Source organism: Oreochromis niloticus, linkage group LG10 (assembly GCF_001858045.2).
Source record: "Oreochromis niloticus isolate F11D_XX linkage group LG10, O_niloticus_UMD_NMBU, whole genome shotgun sequence".
NCBI classification, from domain to species: domain Eukaryota; kingdom Metazoa; phylum Chordata; class Actinopteri; order Cichliformes; family Cichlidae; genus Oreochromis; species Oreochromis niloticus.
In genome coordinates, this window is record NC_031975.2 from 17,198,313 (window position 1) to 17,222,256 (window position 23,944).

Sequence of the window (23,944 nt, forward strand, 5' to 3'; positions counted from 1 at the left end):
CCACAGTGCGCAAAGTTCAAGACTTATTTATTATTTATATTAGTTGTACTGAGTTTGCATGCTTTTTTTAAGTGACACCGACACATTATAGTCTAATCATGCTCTACAATGATCAATACTAACATCAGTGTTGCTTGTTTCTTAGTAAACATTTTAATTGCTTCAAACACTGTGACTTTTTCTCCTGTAAATGATGATGAATTCTGTAATTTGATCTTAGGCTGTTTGTTGCTATCCTGTGGCTGTCGCAGGCAAAAGGCCAACCGGACTGTAATCCTCCGAAACACGGGGGATATTCTGTAACAGTCCTTGCCATTACTGCAGATATTAATAGGTGATTGTCCCACCAAACACTATGTGGCAGCCAAACATCAAAGACAAACACTAAGACACAGAGAACAGATAAAAGGTGGGAGGGGGAGAGAACTTGACAGATACAGTGTCACGGCTCAGCACTTCAGTCACACAACTCCTGTGAGAATATGCCGATTCAAACACACCTAACATACTTGCAGACTCCACTGGCTTACATAAGGCTAAAACTGAAAGCCCTAGTCTAAAAGTAGGTCTGTATGGGGCCCCTAAGAGATCTGACTAATGCAGTGACTCTGTGTGTTAGCAGGACTGCATTAAACTCTAAGCATTAGACTTTTCACTATTCAGATAAAACCTTTGTCAATGATGCTGTCTGACTTTCACAGTAGAATATATCACAATCTGCCCCAAAGTTGACTTATGAGGGGAAAGAAGCTCCTGTTCTCCTGGTCTAATGCTTTTTTTTTTTAAGTACACTGATTTCTGTGCTCTACTGTCAATGTCTTGTCATGTAATATAAGCCAAACTAAAACTGAGGCAAAGAGTAGATTTAGCATCTGTGAAAAACCTCTTGCTATTAATTCCGCCTCAGGTTAATGAGATGGGTCTGCTCTGTCGCGCATGGCACGGCCCTGGAGAATCTAGACAGCGAAAGAATGACACTGCCACTTTCCTAATATAGACATGACAAACTGCACTGTCCTACCCGGGCCGGCCGCTCCTCCCACCTGATCCCAAATAGTCCCAGAAAGAAGGGCCCGCACCCTGTGTCGTTTTATCGCTAATGAGCTGACTGTAAATCTGATCTGTCACTGCGCACAGCCTGCACAAAAACGCATAAAACACGGGAACAGAGACTGGCAGGGGCGCAGGAGGAGGAGGTGGTGGTGGTGGTGGGGGATTATGTACAAAGTACTCCTTAAAGTATCCCGCAGCTGCCACAGCATGCACGACTTAAGATCAGTTGCCAGAGGCAGAAAAGTGCATAGTCACAACGTCCCGGCTGTGTTTCGGGGTTTCCAAATGTAAGGACGCGCTCGCTCCTCTCCAGCTGCGCAGTAAAGAAGCTGACGCACCTCTCGCCCCACTGCAGCACAGACACCGACACACATATTAGGAAACACGGGCTCACCTCAGGTTTTGGGGAGACCCCTCTTCCCTGGATAACGGTCACGGTTTATGTCGAAGGGACTGCTACTCCTCCTCCTCCACCCTCTCCCTCTGCTGCCTTTATTCCTTTTGGATTATATTCCCTGCGATCAACTGTCCTGGAGTCGGTGCGGACTTTTAGTGAGGAGAGAGCTGGAAAACTGCGCTACGGTCTTCGGCAGGGAGAGACAGAGGGGAGATACCGGGGCAGAGCAGGAGAGAGAGAAGGGGGAGGGTGCGGGTGGATGGGTGCAGGGTGGGTGCCGTCTATTTTGGAACAGGCGCGCCTTTGACAAGTGGGGGAGCGCCTGTTCCTGGGGTCACTGCTTGTGATAGATGAATATGAGTTAAACTGGTAAATGAGCACACCGCTCAGCTGAGCTGGTTTCCAAAGCTGCTTTTAAAGTCCTTCTATTGACAAGTCTGGATGTTCGGCAGCCACTGTGAAACATTCTGGGAAGTTATTTGGGCACTTATTGTCCAAAAGAAGATTATTTTTAATTGCACTGCGGTTGACCATTGATTCAAAACAAATATAACTTGACACAGTCTTTATTTTATTAATAAAACATTTTATTACCTGATAACCAAACAGCCCTCATCACAGCCCTTCCTTTCACCTCTAATGGTACTCAGCATTAATTAAGGTGACCTTTGACCTTTTAGACACTAGTCAGCTACAGTTAACAGATTTTTGCACCTGTTGTACTAGTTGGTAGCTGAGGACAGACAAAAGGGAAGTTGGTTCTCTGGTTTTATTGCACTCTCAGCATACCTGGAAATCTGAAGTGCGTGGTGAGCCGGCTCCGGCTCTTTCTTTGTTCCAGTGACAAAAGAGGAGAGGGAGAGCAGGGAGAATCCATTCCAACTCAGAATCCTTCTGTGATTCTCTGCATCCTGGTGTCAGAACTTTCATAAAGAAAAAAAGAGAACATCAGAGAAATGATTTCTTTCCTGCGCTCAGTTAATTTAACACGGCATCATGTTTGTGCTTAAGGTCTGAAGATCTGTATGTGATGGTAACCAGAATACATGCCTGCCTGTGCCTTTTTATTTTTGACTGTGTGGCCAAAGTGTGAAATTTGTTCACAGTAACAGCAAAAGGTTAAAAACCTAGAATGACAAAACAGACCAAAATGTCATTTTCCAAGGACTATACATTTAAAATGCACTAACTTTACCTCTGACTGTAAATACCAAACAGGTCGGTACATACAAAAAAAAAAAAAATCTTTAAGTTACTGTTTCTTCGGCTTTGTTAGGTACTCCCGTTCCCTTTGCTCATTTGTGCAATGTAATTAGCCGATCACATGGCAGCAACTCAATACATTTAATTATGTAGACAAGCATGGTTGTTGGTGCTAGGCGGATTAGTCTGAGCATTTCAGAAAACTGTCTCTAGAGTTTACAGAGAATCATCCAAAAACAGACAAAATATCCAGTGATCAATGCCTTGTTGATGTCAAAGGTCAAATGAGAATGCCCAGAATACTTCAGGTCTGCAGAAGAGCATCTCTGAACATACGCTGACCTTGAAGCAGATGGGAAGGAAACAGGAAATGATCACACAGAGTCATTTAAATTGGATGTTAGAAAAACGTCACCTGGTCTGAGTTTCTTGATTTCTGCAGCAACATTTGGATGGTAGGTTCAGAATGAGGCATAAACAGCATGGAAGCATGAATCCAACCTGCCTTGTAAAACTGACTCAGGCTGCTGGTGGTGTAATAGTGTGGGGGATATGTTCTTGGAACACTTTGGACCCTTTAGTACCAACTTAGCATCGTTTAAACACCACAGCCTACCTACTGTACTAATGCCAGGTTCATTCATTTATGACCCATCTTCTGATAGCTGCTTCCAGCAGGATAATGAGCCATTTAAAAAAAATGCTGAAAAATGCCAAACGGTGTAGCTGACTAAGAGAAAAACAGGAAGAGTCATTTTTACATACATTCTACATACATACATACATTCACAGTAAATGTGAATGTATGTAGAATGAAGCCAAATTAGTTTGTTCATTAAGAAGTGAGGGAAAGAATCACAGTAAGCCCGACTCTTAATTTCCATTGTTTAATGGTCACAGTTAAAGCACGTGATATAAAATAATATTTACACAGACAATACACACATACCCAACAGTTCCTACTACATAAGCATGCTCCCCAAAGTAGCAAAACACTTAAAAAAAAAAAGAAGCCACATTTAAAATTAAAAAGGGAGTAAAGTGCATGTATGACAGACGTCTCTGTACAGACATTTCTGATAGGCTGCAGAGAAGCTTCACTTGCCAGTCACAGGCACGCTCCTAAAAAGTTTACAAAAGACATAAAGATCCATTAAAATAAAATAAAAAGTGCACACCCACTTGGTAAAGTTGTGCTACACAGTCTCACTCACACAGACACAAACCAGATGTAAAAAACAAACCAACAAAAAAACAGGGAGATCCTAAAATATCAACAGTCACAATATACAACCTTTACATCCCCAAAGAGAACATAGCCGAAAACTCACAATTATACACTCTGCCTTTAAATCCCAGCACCCTGACCTACTCTCTCTCACACAGTTAAACATAAACAAAACTCTAGTTTGAGTGGCATCTGAAGTGTGAGGAGAGACAGTTTACTGAGTGATGAAGTCAAACGTGTTTCTGATTGAGAAGTACATTCCAGGAACCCGGAGTCGGATGTTTGTGCAGGTCAGATTTGGTTGACTTACTGAGGTATTGTGTAGTTAAAACAAACTAAACAAAAAGCAGGCCTCTTCTCTTTTCATTATGCTCAAATAAACTGGTGAAAACCTGCGTATGCAGCTTACACTGAGGGAAGAGTCAGAGCTTCACGACTGACTTTCACTGGAATTATTCTGTCGCGACGAAGAGTCTCCGTCCAACGACTTTTATCTTCATGACCAAATCAGCCGGTTTGACAAGTAGGTGTTGGTGTGATTTATTTATTTATATTTTCTTTCTTTCTTTCTTTCTTTCTTTCTTTCTTTTTTTCTTAATGCCAACATAGTTACCAGATTATACAAGAGGGACCATTTTCTCCAGCATAAATGGCACGTATTTCTGAAGAGACGTGAAAGCACGAGAAGAGGGGAAACAGAGGCTACATTCCAGCTAACATCACATTTGACAGCCAAAAATATCAAGTCGACTAAAGGAGAAACCAGCAACGATGTGATGAGTGAGTATGTGCACGCTTGGGCGTTATTAACATTTCAAACATGTGACCCATGTACATCTCTGGATGACTTTTTTTTGTTGTTGTTTTATCTTCTCAAAGTGTTTTATTTCAGTCTCAGTTAACTGGGACCGTCGTAGCCTTGCCACTTTTCCTGTGCCGAGACCAGATTCACATATCACAGATTTTTACAGAAGAGGGGAAAAAGAAACTACTAAACACATCCCTTAAGGCAAGAGGCGTCGGCTTGTTTTGCTAAATAAATCCAAAATATGCACTTGATTTTCATTTCTGACGGGCACGTTATCTCTCTCTTTCTCTCATGTACACGTACACAGACGCACACCTGCTGAGGGTTACATGGTGTGGTAAAGGTTGCTAACAGTTCTCTTCTTAAGCCGCCTCAGCGGGTGAGTCCTTCCGTATTGCTGCCTTGTTGTCAGAAGTGTTAGCCCAGGCGAGTGCAGAGATTCTTGGCCAAAGTTTAAGGGCTTTCCTCTCTGAGGATTCGGATTTGATGGTGCAGAGACTGCTGAGGAGGTTTCTCCAGCTTTAGGAAGCCTCTGAGTGGTTGTTTCAAGGATCTCTGGTTGCTGGACAGTGGAGGAAGGAGAGTTGTGGACCCGCTGCTTCTTGGATTCATCGCTGGCTGAGTGGAGTGGGTGTTGTGCCGAGGGTGAAGCTACAGCGGAGCGGCTAAGCTCCCAGTCACTCAAGTCATTGGCGAGCAGCTCCAAGCAGCCCAGTTTAGCCAGGGAGGCTGAGCGCTTCATCATAGATGGAGGGGTCAGCCCTGCCTGACGAATCCTGGCTTCCACCTCTTGAACCCTCTTCTGGATACTGCCACCTCGCTTCTGCGCCTGACCCACACACCTGGCCTTGCACTTTCCAGCCATGCTCACCTGCTGCAGGAAGGCACCCAGCTCATACAAAGTCTCCCACGTCTCCCTCTTGAAAATGTCACTGTGGGGTCCTTCTGTGGGACAATCCCAGTCTGTGCCCGACTCGAGCTCAGTGACGCCCTCCAGACACAGGAAGTTCACAGAGGCAAAGGGAGAATGGGGAGAGTGATGGAAAGGAGAAGAGGTAGAGAGCAATCTAGTTTCAGCAGGCCGGAGTTTCTGTCCTTTTGTGCTTTTTTCGTTATCCCCAAGGGCCCCCATCGCAGCATGAGTGCGCTCACTTTCAGCTGGTCCAGACTTCCCATCCTCCTTTCCCTGATCTTTGTGCACCGTGCGAACTGCCTGTGAGCAAACGGATGCATCGTGGGAAGTAGACAACGTTGCACAATGGATGCTGTGTGGACGCCGGTGAGAGTTGGAGGTACTGCCAGAGAGAGAAGGCGGTGAAGAAGAGAGAGGTGGGGTCTCGTGCTCCTGTTTCATTCTTTGCTCCAGCTGTTGTGTAACACGTCGCACCGACCCTCGTGTCCAGTCACTGTAAAGACAGGCGGGGGCCTCCTCTTCCTCCTCTTTCAATTCTGTTTTTACATCCCCAGATTCCTTGTGCGACAGAACAACACTATCTTCAATTTCCTGCTTCAACTTCCTCACATCCTGATCCTGGGGACCTTGAGGTTCAGTCTGGCTATGAGAGCCAAGAGGTGAAGTCTCTTTGGGCTTCAGGCCTGTGACCTGCACAGGCATTTCCTGAAAAAAAGAAAAAAGAAAAAAAAAAGAAGAGAGAGAAAAACAGATATAATATAAAAGACCATTAATTTAAAAGCACAATGAAAACATTGCTACAATCACAATGTATTTGTGACAGATGTGCCACCAGGTGGCGCAACATAGCTTAAGAACCAAAAAGCATTCTGAATAAATCTGGTAAGATTGACAGTAACTGCTATGGGTTCAGTTCAGTTCCAAGTATCTTAAATATATATGTAAAAATATTTCATTGTTCCATTTCACTGAGCATCTCACACAAGAGCAGCCTGGAAACAGATCATAACATCCATACATGTGGCTACATTATACACAGCCAACCCGAGCCCACTGCCAGAGCACAGGTGGAGACTATATGAGACTCAAATCTGGAAATGTTTAGAACTGTCTGGGAAAGTTTGCTAGAAGCATTGTTTACCTTTCTTTTCCCTTCATCCTTCCCCTCACTGGTGGAGACCTCCTGCAGTGGTGGCTGGTTTTCTTTGCCACAACTCTTCAGCTGGTGTGACTGCTGCGCTGCAGTACAGTGAGTTTTCCCATCTTGACTCATCCCCTTAAATTTTTCCCTGGCACTGAAAAAATTGATGTGGTCTGCACTGTGGCCAAACACCAACACATTTTCATGTGGAATGGCACTAGGATAAGTGATAAAATCATTAGTGGAGGGATGTTGGGCTGCTAAACTGTCCAAAGATGAGCCATATGTCTGTTGGGCACAGTCTGGTTTTTTGACAAGCGCTGGGGCAGAGAGGCAGTCGGGTCCAGCCTGCTTTGTGCTTGGGGTTTGTGTTGCGGTAGGCTCAGGCACTGACACAAGCACTGTTTTTATCACAGATGGAGAACAGGACAACACCTGTGGTTTTAGAACTCCATCGGCTAGATTTGGAGATGGAGCAGGAGAGTGGGGGAGGTGGTGAAGGGAGGGAGGTGGATGAGGCTGGCCCACCAAAACACTTTGTGCAACAGTCACCTTATCGGTCTTTGGAGGCTCAGGCACCACAGTGGCGGCCCTTGGTTGAGAGACAGGAGGTAACGTGGGCCGATTCCCAGAGTCATATACGCCATTGGAGAGCGGAGGAGATAACAGAGACACAGAAGCAGCTGTGGAGTCAGAACAAGGACGGTCCTGCCGGCTGCTCCGACCTACAGCAGAACGAGATGCTTCAGCATGACCTGATGGAGCTGCCACACCTTTAAAGGAAGAAGAGCTAAGCTGATTGGAATGGATGCCCGTATCCGGCTGACTAGTGGAGTGTGTTGCTTTACTGCCAGCAGAACTTCCCAGTGATTCCAGCAGTTCTTTTACCGAGGGACCAGTTATGTTGCTGGCTTGGTTGTGGGGATCTGAGCGGCCCAGGCTGTGGGGCTGTGCGTAGGATTTGGAGAGTGGCTCGTGGTGTTCAGACAGATCGCTATCAGAGTGAGAACGCCACAGTTTGTTGTGCCTCTGCTTGCTGCAGAAGAAATTGAAAATGAAGTAACATATCACTTCTCAGAATTCTTTGCATGAAATTGACAGAGGAATATTTTGGGGTTTGTTTTTTTTTTACATTGTTTTATAAGATTTTGATAATGCACTTCTTTCTGCCAGTATCAATATTTGCATTATCATGGATGATGTCTGTGTGTGTGTGTGTGTGTGTGTGTGTGTGTGTGTGTGTGTGTGTGTGTGTGTGTGTGTGTGTGTGTGTGTGTGTGTGTGTACCTGGCCATGAGTATTCCCTGATACTCCTCCAGCTGTCTCATAAAAGAGGGGTTGGGTTTGGTAACAGTTCGACGCTCCTTGACGTACTCAAAGGCTTTTTTCAAATCCCAGCCGTACTCCTTCATGGCATACGCTATCACTGTGGCTGCAGACCGGCTAATCCCCATTTTACAGTGCACCAGGCACTTGGACCCAGATTTCCTAGGGTAGATATTAAGAATGATTGTCATTCTCGATAGATCTCATTCTTCGCAGGAAAAAAAGAAAGAAGATGAAACATCTCAAACTCACTTGGCTCTAGATATAAACTTGTAGGTGTCATTCCAATAGGCTAGCAGGTCAGTGGCCTCCTCATCATACACACGGATGTTGTGGTACTCAAACACACCGGGAAAGAAGTTATCAATCTCCCTTGTTACATTCAGGATGTAATGAACTCTGAGTGACAGAAAGACATGAACGAAAGGAAAGATGAGCCTTAGATGAGAAAGGGGTATGTAGGTATGTACTGATTTGTAAAACTGAATTTGTTGGTATTACAGGATGAAGAACATTTAATTTCATCCTAATAAAGCAAGTTTTTTGTTCCAAACAGTCAGTTTTGTTGTTTTGGGTTTTTTTTCCCCCCCTCCGTCCTTACCCACAGTTCTGTAACTCGTCCAGATTGGATGCATTCCACTCAGATCCCTGCAGGAAACAAAAAGCAATCCTCAGACTTGTTCAGCACCTTCCAATAAGCTTTTCGTAATGCTGAAGTCCAGTGAGAAGAAATGGTTGACATACAGTGAGTACTCCAAACCAAACAACAGCAAAGTACCTTAAAATTGTGCTTAATTTAAAATTACACAAGAATATCTTTTGTGAGAATCAGACCAGGGATACAGGCGTGGGAGATCAGAAACATTTTATATTCTCTGCTGCTAAAAGGAATAGAGGTGTTTCAGAGGTCAACCTACCAAGAAGACGTGGTCAAAGATCTCCGTAGGACTGTCCATCTGGCCCAGAATGACAATCATCTCATTGTCGATGAACTCCTTGAACTCTCGCAGATTGCATGTCATGTGCATTTCCAGCTCTGTTCGGATCTAAAGAACACATCCAGGACGGAAAGAGACATGTGCAGGCAAAGCGTCAAGTCACACATTAATGACTAAAAAAAACATAAATAGCATGGCATTTTCCAAACATTTTCTTTGCCTGGGAGATCCTCGAAGCGGACTCACCTCTTTGCAGGTGACATTCTCGAGATCTTTCTGCATCATGATTTCCCGCAAACTGGCTTTGATCTGACGCTCAGTCAGCTCTCTTTCGGTAGGTCTGCAGAAACATTATGACGGTGGAAGAATATATTAAATAAGTTCATGTCTATCTGTTTTCCACATACAGAACATATCTGACAAACATCACTTGGCTACTTACACGTCGGAGAAGAGAACAGGAGAGTCGGCACGGTGTGACTGCACATCCTGCATGGCGTTCCACTCGTTGATGCGGGCCTGGTCGGAGTAGACCCGGCTCTGATAGTAGCTGACCCAGGTGAGGAACAAGCTGCCTGGAAAGTAGTTATGACTACGGGCCACCTCGCAGGCTTTATGGAGTGACTGGAGGGCTGACCTGTCAGGAAAAAAAATTACTTCTAAATAAAATGGGAAAAAACAGAAACCAGTGAACAATAAAAATATCCACAACTGCACCAATTATCCAGTATGACTCACCACATGGCTTGCACAGAAACAGGCTTGAATACATGCACCCTGTTGTCAGTTGATACACTGAAACCCCTGTGAGCAGGAACAGAGGAAGTATAGTGAAGAGGAGAGAGTTAAAAATCTTAGCTATCTTATGTTTAATGTAAACTCTGCTGAAGAATTTGCTTACCCATCTCCATCTAGATGTATTAAGGTGTCACTCCACAGGGGCAAAACCAGCCCAACAGAACACGAGCTGAGTGGGGAAAACAGTTTTCATGTTATACCTTTAACCAGAACACCGAAACCAGCAGGTACCTAAAATCTTGTGTGTCACTCTCACCCGTCTACAGGGCTAAAATCCATTCCTAGCACCACGCTCTCCTCCGTGTCCTGCCGACCATTGGTTGAGACCACCACCATGTAGCGGGTGACCTGAGCATGTGCACTCTCCAAACGAACCGCCTAGAGAAGGAAAAAACACAGTTTGTGACTCGACAGTTAAATAAAATCAGTGAGACTGACTTTTATTTGTGTTTTTATGGGTACCCACCAGTTTGATGTTGTCCTCTGGTCTGAGGAGAGTAAACATTGTCTGTAGGTGCTGCTGGATATCTCCTGGCAAGATGAAAGTAATGCATATATGACGCAAGATTAGCAAAAGTTAAACAGTTAAACAGTCACTGGCTGTTGAGGGGGGACTTTCGCCTCACCCGCATGTTTGCTGCGCAGCTGGGAGAAACGGGAGGCAGACGAAGAAGAGGAGCCATTTCCTCGAGGCAAGAACAGAGCAGCCCCCTTAACGGTCAGGAAACTTTCACTGATGCTGCACAAAGACAGAAAAGATTGAACAGTGAGCAATATCCACCCACACATCTATCACAAAACTCATCCTTGGAAGGCTTTACAGCTTTTACTGACTTTTTGTTAAGTTTCTCCAAGGTCCACTGACAGAAAGCGCAAAGAGCAGAACTTTTGACACTTGGTTATTTTCAGACATTTTCAATAAAAATTCTCATTTGTAGCTTCTCAAATGTGAGGATTTTGAGCTCGTCTCCATCATTTGAAAAAGTACACTATCCTGGAATGTTGCACAGACTTGAAACAACAGAAATCATTTTGGCTGATGGAAATTTATGACAAGCATTTTTTCATAAATTTATGTGAATTAATGAGTTATGTTGGTCTGAACTGTTACAGTGGTGACATACAGAAGTAAACACACTTGATTCAATATGCTGATCCAAAACAACACAATAATAGGACGATTTCTGAGTAATCAGATGACTGTAGTAGAAACCAGAGCACATGTGGGCTTAACTGAACTGGTAATATTAACTGAATAACAGAATGACAACAGACAGAATGTTCTGAGTTACAAAGACTTAAAAGTTTTTTTGTTCATCCGGTTACCATTTCTTCATAAAACAAGGCAACTGCAACTTCAGTACCAAATCAAGATGGCAGTCCCAGCTAAGCTTCTTGATGGTCTGAACAATAGACTCACATAATGGACTTAAGATATCTGACGTCTTCCCATTATTCTGCTATTATTATAAGTAGTATTATTATCATTATTACTACTACTACACCCAGGCTTTGTCCCTCGCAGTATGAGCAGGAAAGACAAAGTCTCATTGTCTTTTGTGATGATGAGTAAAAGCAAAATCACCAGTAACACCAGCGATCGCTGACTAATTTGTCACTCCATCTGGGCAGCAAGGATAAATATAGGCTTGAGCAAAGGAAAGACCGTCAAAGACAGGAAGTCATGTTGTTGTTGTCTGCTGTGATGATGCGGGAGGAAAGGAACAAAGGCAAAGGAGGATAAACCTGCAATGGACAGCAGTCATTACTGAAGGGACAATTATGACAAACTAAGCAAACTTTCATGCAAGTTTCCAAGTTAGAAAAAGTGGATGTTAGGAATCTCTGACATCCACACTGACTTGCACACACCCAATTTTCTTCATGACATGACACTTGACAAATATCTGAGCGAGCATAGTGTATCCTAGTTAAACTTTTATATTGAAAAAAGCCATTGATCAACAAAAATCAAGAAGTGAATGCATTGGAATCACTGAAAATGCTGACAAATACGTCCTTCTGTTGATTCACTGTGCTGCAGGCAGACCAAGAATATGTCAGAGACAATACAATGCCAGAGAGGACAGAGGCTGACAGCTGGGCTTGGACACAGACTCACACCAGCACACACTAGACAGATGTCTAACACAAGTGCTAATGATGTGTTTGTGCAAATTATATCTTGACATGCTTCTTCCGAGCCATAAATTTCCAATTAAATGCAAGTGTGTGGCTTGCACAATGAAGACAAAATAATCACATCCCCTGATTCTGCTGAAGGTACATCGTGTGCCTTGCTCTGCTGTGCCCCCCCTCAGGATGCATTTAAGGAACAGCTAAAGGTGGGTGGAGAGAAGTGCATCCTAGCAGATGAGTAAAAGCATCTGGCAGATATCTCAAAAAGGAAGCAAAGGAAAGGAAACCTGTTCCTGCAGCCACTCGTTCAGCTGCTGTGCTGCTACATCCTTTTTATGAAGTCATTAAGAGAAAAACCACATGCCCATACAGGAGCACACTAACTCTATACTGAAGTTTGGAGTAGATCATCAACATGACACTGCAGGCAATATAATAATTCATGTAGTATTATCGTTACTATAAGCAAGCAAAGCTCCGGACTGTGAGCACGGCAACTTACAGCTGATAAATTTCCACCTGAGAGATCACAGAGTTCTCGGTAAAATACGGTCTGATCTTCACTCCGCAGCAGGCGCAGAAGCAGCCGGCCGACGAGCTTCGCGGGGCGGTCACAACGCCGGGAGGCATCGCTGCTCCGGGAGTGCGGGCAGCGAGCGCGGAGGCGACAGTCGCCGATGTGCGAAGTAAAGTTCTGAAGACGCAGAAGCTCTGCTCTAAGACCACACGGTGGTTCTTTTTTATTTAACTATGTTTTCTAATCGCAGATTTAGAAAATTAGATCTAAACCGGCAGATTTAATAGAGCGGACCAATCTAATATTATAAAGCGACAAAACACTAACATATTTAAGAGCGCCTGTGACAGAGCAGGTGCCTCAGAACATCTGATCCATGGTCTGCTGTTTGATGTGTCTGCAGCAGGCTGCGGTAAATCCTGCCGCTGAGGGGGAGGAGACACACATGGTCCAATCCGTGACAACAGCAGTCTGAGGAAGACTACGAGGAATTATTGGAGACGCGGTGAAAGTGTGCAAGAAAGACAGCCACAGGTACCCGGATAAAAGTGTTTAACTGTCACAATGGCAGTCGGTGGCATTCCTATATGCTTTACAACAGCCTCGACACGTCACTGAAATTCCTCACACTGTTCCTGGGTCACCATGTTTTTCCACGTAACACGCAGAAGGAAGTGGCTGCTTTAAAATGATGCCACACGCACATTTTAAAAATGCCAAATGTAAGAATAACAAATAAATGACAATTTCCAGCTTTGTCAACATAACAAATAAGGATGTTAGACGCTACATAAAAACTTTCCATAATTAAAACATTTTTAAAAAATGGTTTTATGTGCCCATGTGTCTGGCAGACAGCCTGACTGAAAAACGAACCAAGCAATCCCAGAAAGCATTGCTTTAGAAAGACAGCGCACCCCCCACTTTCAGCTGCTTATCAGCACTTTAACAACACCACACTATTTTCTCATTTTCTTCACAATAACATCTGAGAGGAAATGGTGCTCTGTTCATAGGCTAGTACAATCTTTAACAGTAATGCATTTTTGCTTCTTCTTAAGGTAAGAAACCCATAAAAAATACAAATAATAAAGGGTAGAAAGCTTTTCAAAAAGGTTGATAGGTTCAACTGTTATATTAGACAGGTGTATTTCAAAATCAGTACACCCCTAGTTCTCATGAATGTGTATCCAGCAACAGCACGACAACAACAACAGAAAAAAAGAGATTGAGAAACTTGAAAGGAGATTTCAGGCTGCCTGTGAACTAAGAAGAAACTTGACCTTAGACTTGGTTGTGCTGCTTGTTGATCCCTTTTGGTTTCAATTACAAACTAAGGGTAACTATTTGGCCACCAGCTGACTGCCAGTTTATATCCTGGGATAAACAACTGCAGTGTGGTGTTTTTCCTCTTAGGTCGACCTGTGTCTCTGACCCAAGAGAGGCAACCGATGAATTGGACTGATGAGCTCAATGAAGCTACAGATTTTGACGTCGTCTGAGAGATCCTTACAAAGAGAAAAGCGTTTATTTATTAGACTGCTGAGTCACATGTGGTTAAATGTATCACAGCATGAACAATAAATGGTGTAACAGTACAGTCAAGCTTTAAGTAGATAAAGAACAAGCAGTGATATATAAAGCAGGAGAAGGGATGGGAAGTGGGATTCATTTACAAATTGAATGAATTATTTTGTAACTAGTTTTAATTCAGTTTGATCTAAAATTCATCTTAAGTCATGTTATATTGTAAAGCAATGATGTGACATCTGACTGCTTATCTAATCTTATCCATTTTCTATCACTCCTGGCAGTTGCACACTGATAATGATGCGAAACTTTTGCAGACCTTAGTCACATGTGAGCATTTTTTACCCTGCTCAGTGGTCAGACTCAGAGATAATGAAGCAGGTGTGGTTATGCTGAACATATCAATAAGGGAACTGATAAAGATCAGATCTATAAGCAGAACAGATAATGATACAGGTATCTAAAAACTTACCAGATTCTAAGCAGAGGCAGACACATGTTACAAACAATCACAAGGAGGCCTTCCTCATCAACTAATAACAGCTTAACCTGACAGCCACCTTTCCACTCTCCCTCTCATCTCCCTGTTGGCCTCTCACATCGACCCCTTTAAAATCCCTACCATCTCCCTCCTTACTTTAACCGGTGTTATTGATTAGGAAAAGATCTGTGGCATCTTCTTGTAAGGGCGCTGGAGGGATAGCTAAGAATAGTCACGGGGTTGTTCATTCCCACCTTTGGGATTTACAGACTCTCAGCAAACCCACATGTTTATGTGTGAGATGTTGAACCCATCTCTCAAGTTCCACCTGGCTATTCTCCCCCTTTGACTGCTGAAATTCACACCATCCAATAGCAAGTGGCGAATGCCAGGATGTGGTTTTTACGTGTAGACACCAGACACTCTGCTGCTCTCATGTTTCCAAACATGCAAACACAGACAGTCACCTTAGTGATCGCAGCTTCACCTTGTGTATACATTCACACACCCAGACTTTACAGTATTTCTTTGAAGCACACATAAACTGTTAAACATCTGCGATGAGCATCACACACCAACAGGAAGTCTAATAAATTGGCCTGTTAGCATGACTACAGTATATCTGAATTACACCAGAATGAATAAAAATCTGTCTTAGAGGCACACAAATGTATAAATGTAGCACAAATGGAAATGAGTCCCATTCAGACATATAATCCTTTGTTCCACTTTTCCCCTCTTCTGACTACAGAACTATGAGATTATAAGAGATCAGAAATACTCTCCAATTGTAGACATAATAAATAACCTCTCTTTCTCCTAATTTCCCCTCTGCATGGTCCCCCAGTGATGTTGCTGCTTTTTGCTGATGTCACCAACTTGCTGATGTCACTGGCTTTAATCAGCAGCACTGCAGTGGGGCTTGCTTACGCAGGCAGGCGCGCTGCCTCACTGAAGCCTTATTCCAGTTTGAATGAATCTCACTACCTGTGTCAGAGATGAGCTCTGCTGCAGCTGCTGACTTGTACGGCACAGCGGGCACAGACGTCAGCAGCGGGGAGGGGGGAAAACGAACAGCCTGCCTCTGAGACTTTGGGAACATGAATTCAGTGGAGAGGCACACCTTTAGTGAATGGCTGCTGGAATTGTGAATATGCAACACTGCAGCTTGAACTTAAAGAAAAAGTGAAATGAAAAATGCACACACAGCATCAGTTTATTTTTCCTTCTGCTATACCCTATATGTGTGTTAATTTCTTTACTTCTACTTCTTTACTTTTAAAAATAATTCTCGTCTTTTACCTTCAAGTAAAACACAGAAATATGACTTTAATAAGACTCGGCTAGCACTCATTAATAGTTACACTGACTTTTATACAATCAAATGAATCCTGATCTGACAATATGGGTGAAGGAGAAACAGCCCTTACAGGAGCTCACTTTTATTTCAGATGCTGAAGACAGTCTTATTTCTGCAAAGATTTTAAAGCAAAACAACAAAGAAAAAAAAAGAAAATGAACTCAAAGAACTCTTTCTTTATTACAGTATTCTTTGCCCAAACTAACAATCATACTGGGAACAGGCTCACTTATTCCTACACATCATACCCTTTCTCATGACCTCTCTAGGATATATCAGATACTGTGTATTTACGCAGCAGATTGAGGGCTTTCCGTTAGTCCGATGTATGAAATCAGTGACTGTGGAACTCATTAGTTTAAAATTGAATTTGTGAACAAGATTTGACAATTTAACTGAAGAAGATACAAAGTGGCAGTCATGTCATTGCATCAGTGAAAAAGACTATTGCATACTAATGCCCTCACTCAAAGTCTCACGTAGGAGATACATTCCAAGTAAATCAAAGACAAAATGTTTGGTTTTTTATACATTCAAAAAATCCTGACACAAGCTACAAGTTTTCTGCACTTGATTTTTGTGATACAGTTTATATGCAAGCTTCTCCATCTACCTAAAAACTTCTAGAGTTTGTGTATCACAGTGCGCAGTGATTTACCACAGGTCATTTTTTTGCTTAACATTGTCTATTATATAAAAAGTTGGATGGTGCACCTTAGCTAATAGGAGAGAGCAGCATGTGTTTATTTGAAAAACTTTATTGCAAAGACTGTGGACTTACCTCCACTCTGATTACATTTAAACATAGTGCTAACAATGACAGGTCACAGGAGTTTTTAAACATCAGATGCACCTCCTATTCACACTGAACTTGGAAAAAAAGTGGAATTTAATACTTTGCTGCCTTTTAGTTTTAGTGACCTACAACCCAGAGCAAATGATCTGCCTAGGAATACAAATAAAGCTTAACCAAATTTTAACATCTAATAACAGCTCAGAGGTCAAACAACTACTATATCAAATATATCATCTTGGCCCAGAACATCCCCGCTTATAACTCTCCCAAACCTGTAATCAGAGCAGTGAACTGGGTATTAAAAACACTACAGGCGTTCCCCTGTAGGGACAATATCACAAAGCTTCACAATGATAATAAAAAAGAGCTTTGAGGTTACTTTGAAGACAAGACAAAGTAAGGCTAATCATTCAGCTTCACCTTTATTAAAATATGCTCCACTGAAATATATGTGTAGGCATGGTAATGTAAAACAAAATGCATCACAGGACCCCTGATTTCCATTAAAAATGTCACACTTATCCAGATGTGTAAAGAATAAAAGAGAGAAAAATAATAACATTCATTTTAGGAGCTAACTCGGAGTGATATTCGATCATGTACCTGTCTCTGTGCACACAAACATGCACACAGCAAGCACAGATTTCAGTCGCAGCTGCACAAACACAGACAAACCTCAGCTGGATGATGAAGAGCTCCGATGACCAAACAGACACCGAGACTTTGGGAGTGGTTACCAATCTGCCCGTGGATCAACAGTGCAGCTCCCCTGACCCACATAGCCAGTTACTCACAGAGATACTGCTGCCCTCTAATGGGCTGTCTGCAAGCCACTGTTTATTATCTCATTCGGTGCGTGATTTCAGGATTAGTAAAGGGCCAAACATAACAGAGGAGACCTAGAAGTATTCAGTGGCAGAACAAATAAACAAAACGGGCAGTGGAAGGAAGTAGCCAATTATCAGGGGACGAAAACCAGTTGCAAGTGTGGCTGAGTGAAACTGGATTAACCAGAATTCCAACTCTTAAGTAATACAGGACAGCAGTGGATGTGATGTGATGCTGCCACAGTACAGGAGCCCTTTTTTTCATGTCACAGCAGTAAAGAAAGGCAGTCCTGCAGCGTCAGACACATTTTATGATTAATTCTTATCTGGGTATTTGGGAAAAGCCTTTTTTTTCCTCCCACTTTGTGCAGATCAGGTCAGATCAGGTGAGAGGTCATGGGTAACAACCAAACATGCCCCGTGTTATGAATGGGCTTTTTTTGAGACTGAGAACATACTTATCCAGTGGATTTCTGGTCCAGTGAACCAAATGCTTTCAACTTTAACACACAGAGCTCAATGTGTGTCGGTATCTTACCTCCTCGGCTGAGAGCGACGGTCATCCTCCCCGCTACCTGACTCCTGGGGAGATAAAATAAGAAAAATACATTTGAGAACAAGAGAAATGCAACAGCACAACATTACAAAGTCAACATATAAGAGTGCAGTCAGAGCCAATATCACTAGTGTCAACTTTTCTTCTTTTCTATATAAGGAAATAATATTTTATACACCGAATTGCCGAATTGGATACTTTCGGATACCAAAAAGTATCCAATCCACAATTTTGCACAAAAGCATAATTTTGGCATTGTTATATTAGATTCACGACTTCTAAAAGAAAAGTGCCATTTAAAAAAAAAAGGAAATCATAGGAAAGCCCATCTTTAAAGGGTGAAAACGTCACCATAAACAAATTTAGTAAAAACTCAAATGAGCTCTCAATTCATGCAAACACATGGTAAACAAGAACAGAAAGGAAATCCCACTGTCCTATTTTGGGTAACAAAGACTAACTTGCATATTTCCACATTCACACACACATTAAAAGCACAAGCATCCATTTTAACATTCAACACTGCCTGAACCGAAAGACGGGGGGAGGACAGAAAGAGAGAGACCAGAGTTCAGTTTTAACTCAATTTACACACTCTCCAGGAAAATGACCTCAGTCTGTTTTTAAGGTGTGGCTGGACAGGGAATAACACAATCTCTCTGTCTCTCTCGCGCTCACATACACAAGCATGGAGACATGAAGAGACAAAAAGAAACAAATCAGATCAAATCAGTTTTAAATCAGAAAATTGTGGAACACAAAAATGTACCAAACGTGGACGCTAAGACTCAGTGGCAGCTAAAATACCTGGCCCTTATCTTGTAATGCTTGGACTTATCTTGTTTACACCCTGTGTGAGCATAACTAGCCTTTAATGACATTTACATTAAAGGACATATTGTTATTATTATTAGTATTATTAATAATAATAATAATAATAATAATAATAAACTCATGCAGAGCTACTTCAGGGGGTCTAGCCTGACTGGAGAACACAAAAACGATTAATACGGCCAGTAGATAATTTATGCAGTGTCAGTGTGAGAAGGAAGTAAGGAATTGTTAAGCTTGGTTCAAGTTATCATTTACTGCCAGGTCTTGTGACACTGCTGTGGATCCAGTTAAGTGCAATAACTGCAAAGGGTGGTTCTCAGCTCCTTTGAGCCACAGTATCTAAAGCAGATTTCCATTGTGGGCTTTCAGAATCAAGATATTTAAAACAGATCCTGTGCAATGAAAAGCAACTCGTGTAAACAATCTGACACTGGAGTAATGGTGCCAGTGAAAGTTTCTGCTCCAGTAAGATTCTATATCGGTACAGTTTCACCAAGAAACTATTAGTTGGACTGCTACATGGTGTGCTAGACGACAAAGCGACATAATTAGAAGCTTGCTAACTCTCAATGCTGAACATTTGAGTAATTGGCCTTTTGGAGACGACAGTATTTAAATATCTACTGCTGCAAAGATTACAATCGTACTGACTTTATTGAGAAACTTTAAAATAAATTCAAAGCACCTTGTTGTTATTGAAAACTGAGAACAGATTAAGGCAGGGGTGCCAAAAATAAGGCCCGGGATCCTAAACTGGCCACGCAAAGTCTCTAAAGTGGTCCACTGGACGGCTTTGGAAAAAGTGAAGGAGGGCAAAACTTTTGAACTTTAAAGTGAACTTTTTAGTTTTTCCAGCTTTCTCTGCAGAATACCTCCTTTATGGCTATTCATCTTACACCAAAATAATTAATTAACAGATAATAAATTAAACAAAAGAAAGGTTCCTGTATATACAATAGGTCTATAAAAAAAGTCAGTGCCTGAGCTACCAGTATTAAAAAAACCCCAAAAACCAACAACAACAAAAAGCACATTTATTTCCTAAAATTTAACCCCAAAGAGAGTTGTGTTGGATTTCATTATCATGTATAAAAAAGAATGTGCAGTTAAGCTTCTTTACACTGAGAAAAAGGGGAATTAAATTCTATGGTTATATGTCGCCTTTGATGTAAAATGAGCTTGACATAACTGAGTATGCAGTTGGAGGGAAAAAAATGCATTAATGCATTTGTAATGTCAACTTAGTACAGCAGAATAGACAAAGTTTCTGTTACTGTTCTTTGTCCTACAGTGCAATATAACATCTAGTGTTTGTTTAGATTGGAAACCCCGCAGACTTTGCATATTTTGCATATGTATGAAAATGATTGATTTTTTTTTCCAAAGCTTATGGAAATGTCAAGCCTGAACGTGGAGTCTGGGCATGGATCTGCATGTCCAGAGATCAGACTGTGCTTACGTGTTACAGCCAAGATTATCACAATGCAAAAGTGCTTCTACCCTAATGTGAACGTGTGTATGTGTGCTCTGCGTGTAATCACCCTGAGCAGATATATTCATTCCACATAGGGTTCAACAAGTAGCTAGTAGACATCTCACACACAGATAGACACATCACATCACAAGACCCCCCCCCCCCCGCCGCCCACCTTCCGGGGAGAATAAAAAGCACAGGAAGCTGTACGTGTCTCTACAATTTGCTATCAAAAATATGTATGTGGGTTACAACTTGAAAGCACATTTCCACTACAAAATGCTTCATACACTTAACATCCCCCGCCATATTTACATTCCTAAAAATCACACATGTGCTTACTTTTACAGCTCACACTTGTTCCCCAATTCACCATCACTTCTTGAAAGACAGACTCCTTGCTACTTGTTGCTCAGTGATAAGACATAAAAACTCCTTCAACTACATTTCATCCCGGATGACAAATTACCTAAGACCTATGTGTACATAGCACGATGCTTATCATTAATGCCTACTTACAGAAAGTGTTTGCTCTGAGCTATAAAGGAGAGGGTCCCTCTAAAGATTTTCCATGACTGACAAAGTTTGTGGAAAAAAAAGCTTGATTGCAGTTGTGATTTGGGCCAAGCTGGGAGTAGAAAAAAAACAATCATACACAGTTAATCTAATCTTCTCCTGGGTCCAAGTAGCAAGTTAACAAGGGAAATTGCTTTCCCCTACTGTGCTCCGTTTTGGAGTAAGCACGCAACTTGAATGTACTTTAAAGGCTGTACAATAAGCCAAGGAATGCAACTTAACATGTTATTTAATCTGTAAACACCGACAATGCAACATACACTGGGAAGTTAATGTAGGTCAACGTTTTCACATGCTGTCAATAAAACACACAGACAGAAGTGCGAAACAGATAACATTTTAATGGTAAACAGAGTGTGCTTGTATATTACTTCCTCCCTCTGTTTCTGCCTGTCTGATGGGGTTCCCTGTTCCCGTAGAAACCAGACAAGCAAAGGGAGTAGCAACAGGAAAACCACCTGCTCGTCTGCTTTGCATGGGTACACTCCTGCCTTCAGTAAACACACGCGCGCGCGCACACACACACACACACATACACGCGCGCACACACACATACACAGACAGACAGGAAGAGAGAGGCAGACAGATAGAAGACATTCAGACAGAGACAGTCTGGGTACGTGACAGACCCGCAGAGAAAAAGGAAAGACGCGTCCACAGCCTCGTTTACATACAAGGCAGGACACTGCACTAGTGTTGTAAGAATAAATACCTGCATTCACTCGTGTCACTGGACAAATACCAACGCAACTACTTCCCATATTTAAATTTAATTTTGCAGGTACAAACCATTACATAATAAGAAATATGACTTGTTGTCACACCGTCGATGAAAGTTTCTTTATTCTGGATACTGTAAAAGCAGCTAACTGCCAGTTGCGTTTACAATACCGGAAATGTACATACAATGAGTATATAAGCAGTGGTGTGCATTAAAACAAAAGGTGCTGTCATTTTCTTTCAAGTTAACCCTTTTTTTGTATTTACAGACGGAAATAAGAAGATATTTTCAGGTTAACTTAGCAGCTAGTAGCGACTAATACTGTAACTGAAAATGATGGGTAGCTATATGTCACGCATGCGCAACAGCACAAAGGCAAGGCAATTGGGTGACAGTGAGCAGCCGACAAAAAAGACAGCCAAAAATGAAGCCTCAAGTCGCCCTCAGTATGGAGGAGATGTGAGTTTGGTGGAGGTGGTGGAAGGAGTAGAGGAGGCTTCAGGGAAAAGCGGTTCTTACCGAAACGCAGGGGCTGGAGCTGGTGCTGGGGGTCGGTGAACGCTGCACGGTAACCAGCGCCATTCAGCGACCGGGAAGCGGACACCTGAGAGGAAGCGACGGCGGAGACACGAGCATAATTGTGTTGTGAGGGCGAAAGCCCAGTTGAACCTGACTTTTTGATCTTCTCTCCTTTTACCCCCCTCCCTCTCTTTCCCTGTGATCGTACACTGTTTGACTACTCCCCGGCTGTTTCCTCTGTAAGCGCCACGTGCGCATGCGCAACTACCCTTCGCTTGTCAATCCCGATTAACCGTGTGTGTGCTGGAGATAAACAAAGCACTTATGAGGAGTGTCTACAGAGAAGCAATACTACTTCTTAAGAGGTCATTTATTTGAATAGAAGTGTAAATGCACCATTATGTAAACCGCATACAACAATTGCATTACAAGGTTTAAGCCTACAGTAGAATAGAATAGAATAGAATAGAATAGAAAGCCTACATTGTTATTGCAATTCAATTACAAAGAGACTGGGAGTGCCACTCCAGCTTCATGAAACAAGGTTGAAGCTAAAGGAAAGCAAACTACAAGACTGTATAATAAATAATATAAAATTGACTGAATATTGTAAAGGCTTTATTGTGTGACAGTGTGTGCGAGTGTGTACTGTGATTGTTCACTTTGCATGTTGGTTGAGAGTGGTAATGGCCTTAGGGTACAAACTGTTTCCAAAACTGTTAGTCTGAGATTTAGTGACCTGTAGCGTCTGCCTGAGGGCAGAAAGTCAAACTAGTGGTGGCAGGGTGAAAGGAGGCTTTTACAATGTTTTGGGCTGTGGAAACTGAGCAGTCAGCATACGATACTGTGAGGCTTTTCCTTGAAACTATTCACACAGACTACTACTTTAGGACTGTTGTAGTTAAACTGATGAAGCTTGAGGACAAATATATCCTAATACTCTGTAGTAGGCATGCTGCTTTAATTTTAAAATGGACTGTATCTTTAATTTTTTAAATATAGCAACAAAAGACATTAGTCTTGATAGATGTATAATGATCTCAAAGTGCTCCTTAATGTGGTTTATTGATTTTATAAGACAGTTTATTTGCATAAAATACTTTTATACATATGCTGCTGTCAGTTTAATTAATTTACAATGATCTGACTGAGACCAAAGACTTTACCAAATCCCTTTCCGTAAGTTGCTCTCAAATCTGAAAAGCAAGACTAAATTGGAAAAAACCTTCGTAGAAAATTGCTAAAGAGAATTAGTCTAAACGTGTTGTACTCCTGCTTAAGGCTGGGGAAAAGAAAAAAATGGGCCACCTTCCTGTAGTCTACCAGCCAGCAGTCATATGATATTTTGTAAGCATACACAAGTAGCTTCCTGTCCAAACCTGTACAGCTACACTGTTTTCTTTGCTGCCTGAGGGCACAGATCAAGGATAACAGAAACCTGTCAAAAACCACAGACGTAAATATATTAAATGTGTGTCATCATCAACAAGTGTAACACAGCCCAGATACCAGCACGTGGCGGTATGCACAGATTCATCATGCCAGGACTACTACTGCCATTACCTGTTGTGAAATCTGGTTTCACTCTCTCCATTCATCTGCACAGACTTAATTGTTAAAATCAAAAACTAACGCATTAAACAATAATTCACTGTATTTCCTTGAAGGCACTGGTAGTTCCTTTTCCCCCTATTTTCTCTGTTGCACAAAAAGCAAAAATGTTTCTTTTAGTCACCGATATCCACATATCTTAGCCCTACTACGTGAATGTTACTTAAAGCACTTCTTCTGGCCTTATGTAAACCTACC

The 23,944-nt window shown here is 42.1% G+C and overlaps 2 protein-coding genes across 4 annotated transcripts in view; both read right to left on the minus strand.

Moving 5' to 3' along the window:
• coro6 (coronin 6) overlaps nt 1–1,705 on the minus strand; it is a 14,485-nt gene extending 12,780 nt beyond the window's left edge. For both annotated transcript variants that reach the window (XM_003457532.5, XM_005462327.4), the window contains exon 1: nt 1,448–1,705. The gene's annotated coding sequence lies outside the window, so the exon portion shown is untranslated. The remainder of the gene's footprint in view (nt 1–1,447) is intronic.
• Nucleotides 1,706–3,524: 1,819 nt separating this feature from the next.
• On the minus strand, nt 3,525–22,412 carry ssh2b (slingshot protein phosphatase 2b). Of its 2 annotated transcripts, XM_005462329.4 has the most exons (15): nt 22,136–22,412; nt 17,994–18,037; nt 10,432–10,544; nt 10,272–10,336; nt 10,062–10,183; nt 9,909–9,974; nt 9,746–9,811; nt 9,450–9,644; nt 9,254–9,347; nt 8,987–9,115; nt 8,671–8,717; nt 8,322–8,468; nt 8,031–8,231; nt 6,744–7,779; nt 3,525–6,307 (listed from the first exon to the last, which is right to left on the minus strand). In XM_005462329.4, exons 1-15 carry the CDS (start codon nt 22,196–22,198, stop codon nt 5,015–5,017), a joined length of 3,681 nt encoding a protein of 1,226 aa, XP_005462386.1. In that variant the 5' UTR covers nt 22,199–22,412; the 3' UTR covers nt 3,525–5,014. The 2 variants fall into 2 exon arrangements, with proteins under 2 accessions (XP_005462386.1, XP_005462385.1); XM_005462328.4 differs by lacking the exons at nt 17,994–18,037; nt 22,136–22,412 and adding an exon at nt 12,447–12,999.
• Nucleotides 22,413–23,944: the final 1,532 nt, after the last annotated feature.

Bases quoted from the DNA above. Each gene is read 5' to 3' on its own strand.
- ssh2b (XM_005462328.4), bottom strand. From the start codon at position 12,574: ATGCCTCCCGGCGTTGTGACCGCCCCGCGAAGCTCGTCGGCCGGCTGC. The intron at 10,337-10,431 runs GTGAGGCGAAAG...TCATCTTGCCAG, and splicing joins GCTGCGCAGCAAACATGCGG to GAGATATCCAGCAGCACCTA. The intron at 9,348-9,449 runs GTAAGTAGCCAA...ATGTTTCTGCAG, and splicing joins CCTGTTCTCTTCTCCGACGT to ACCTACCGAAAGAGAGCTGA.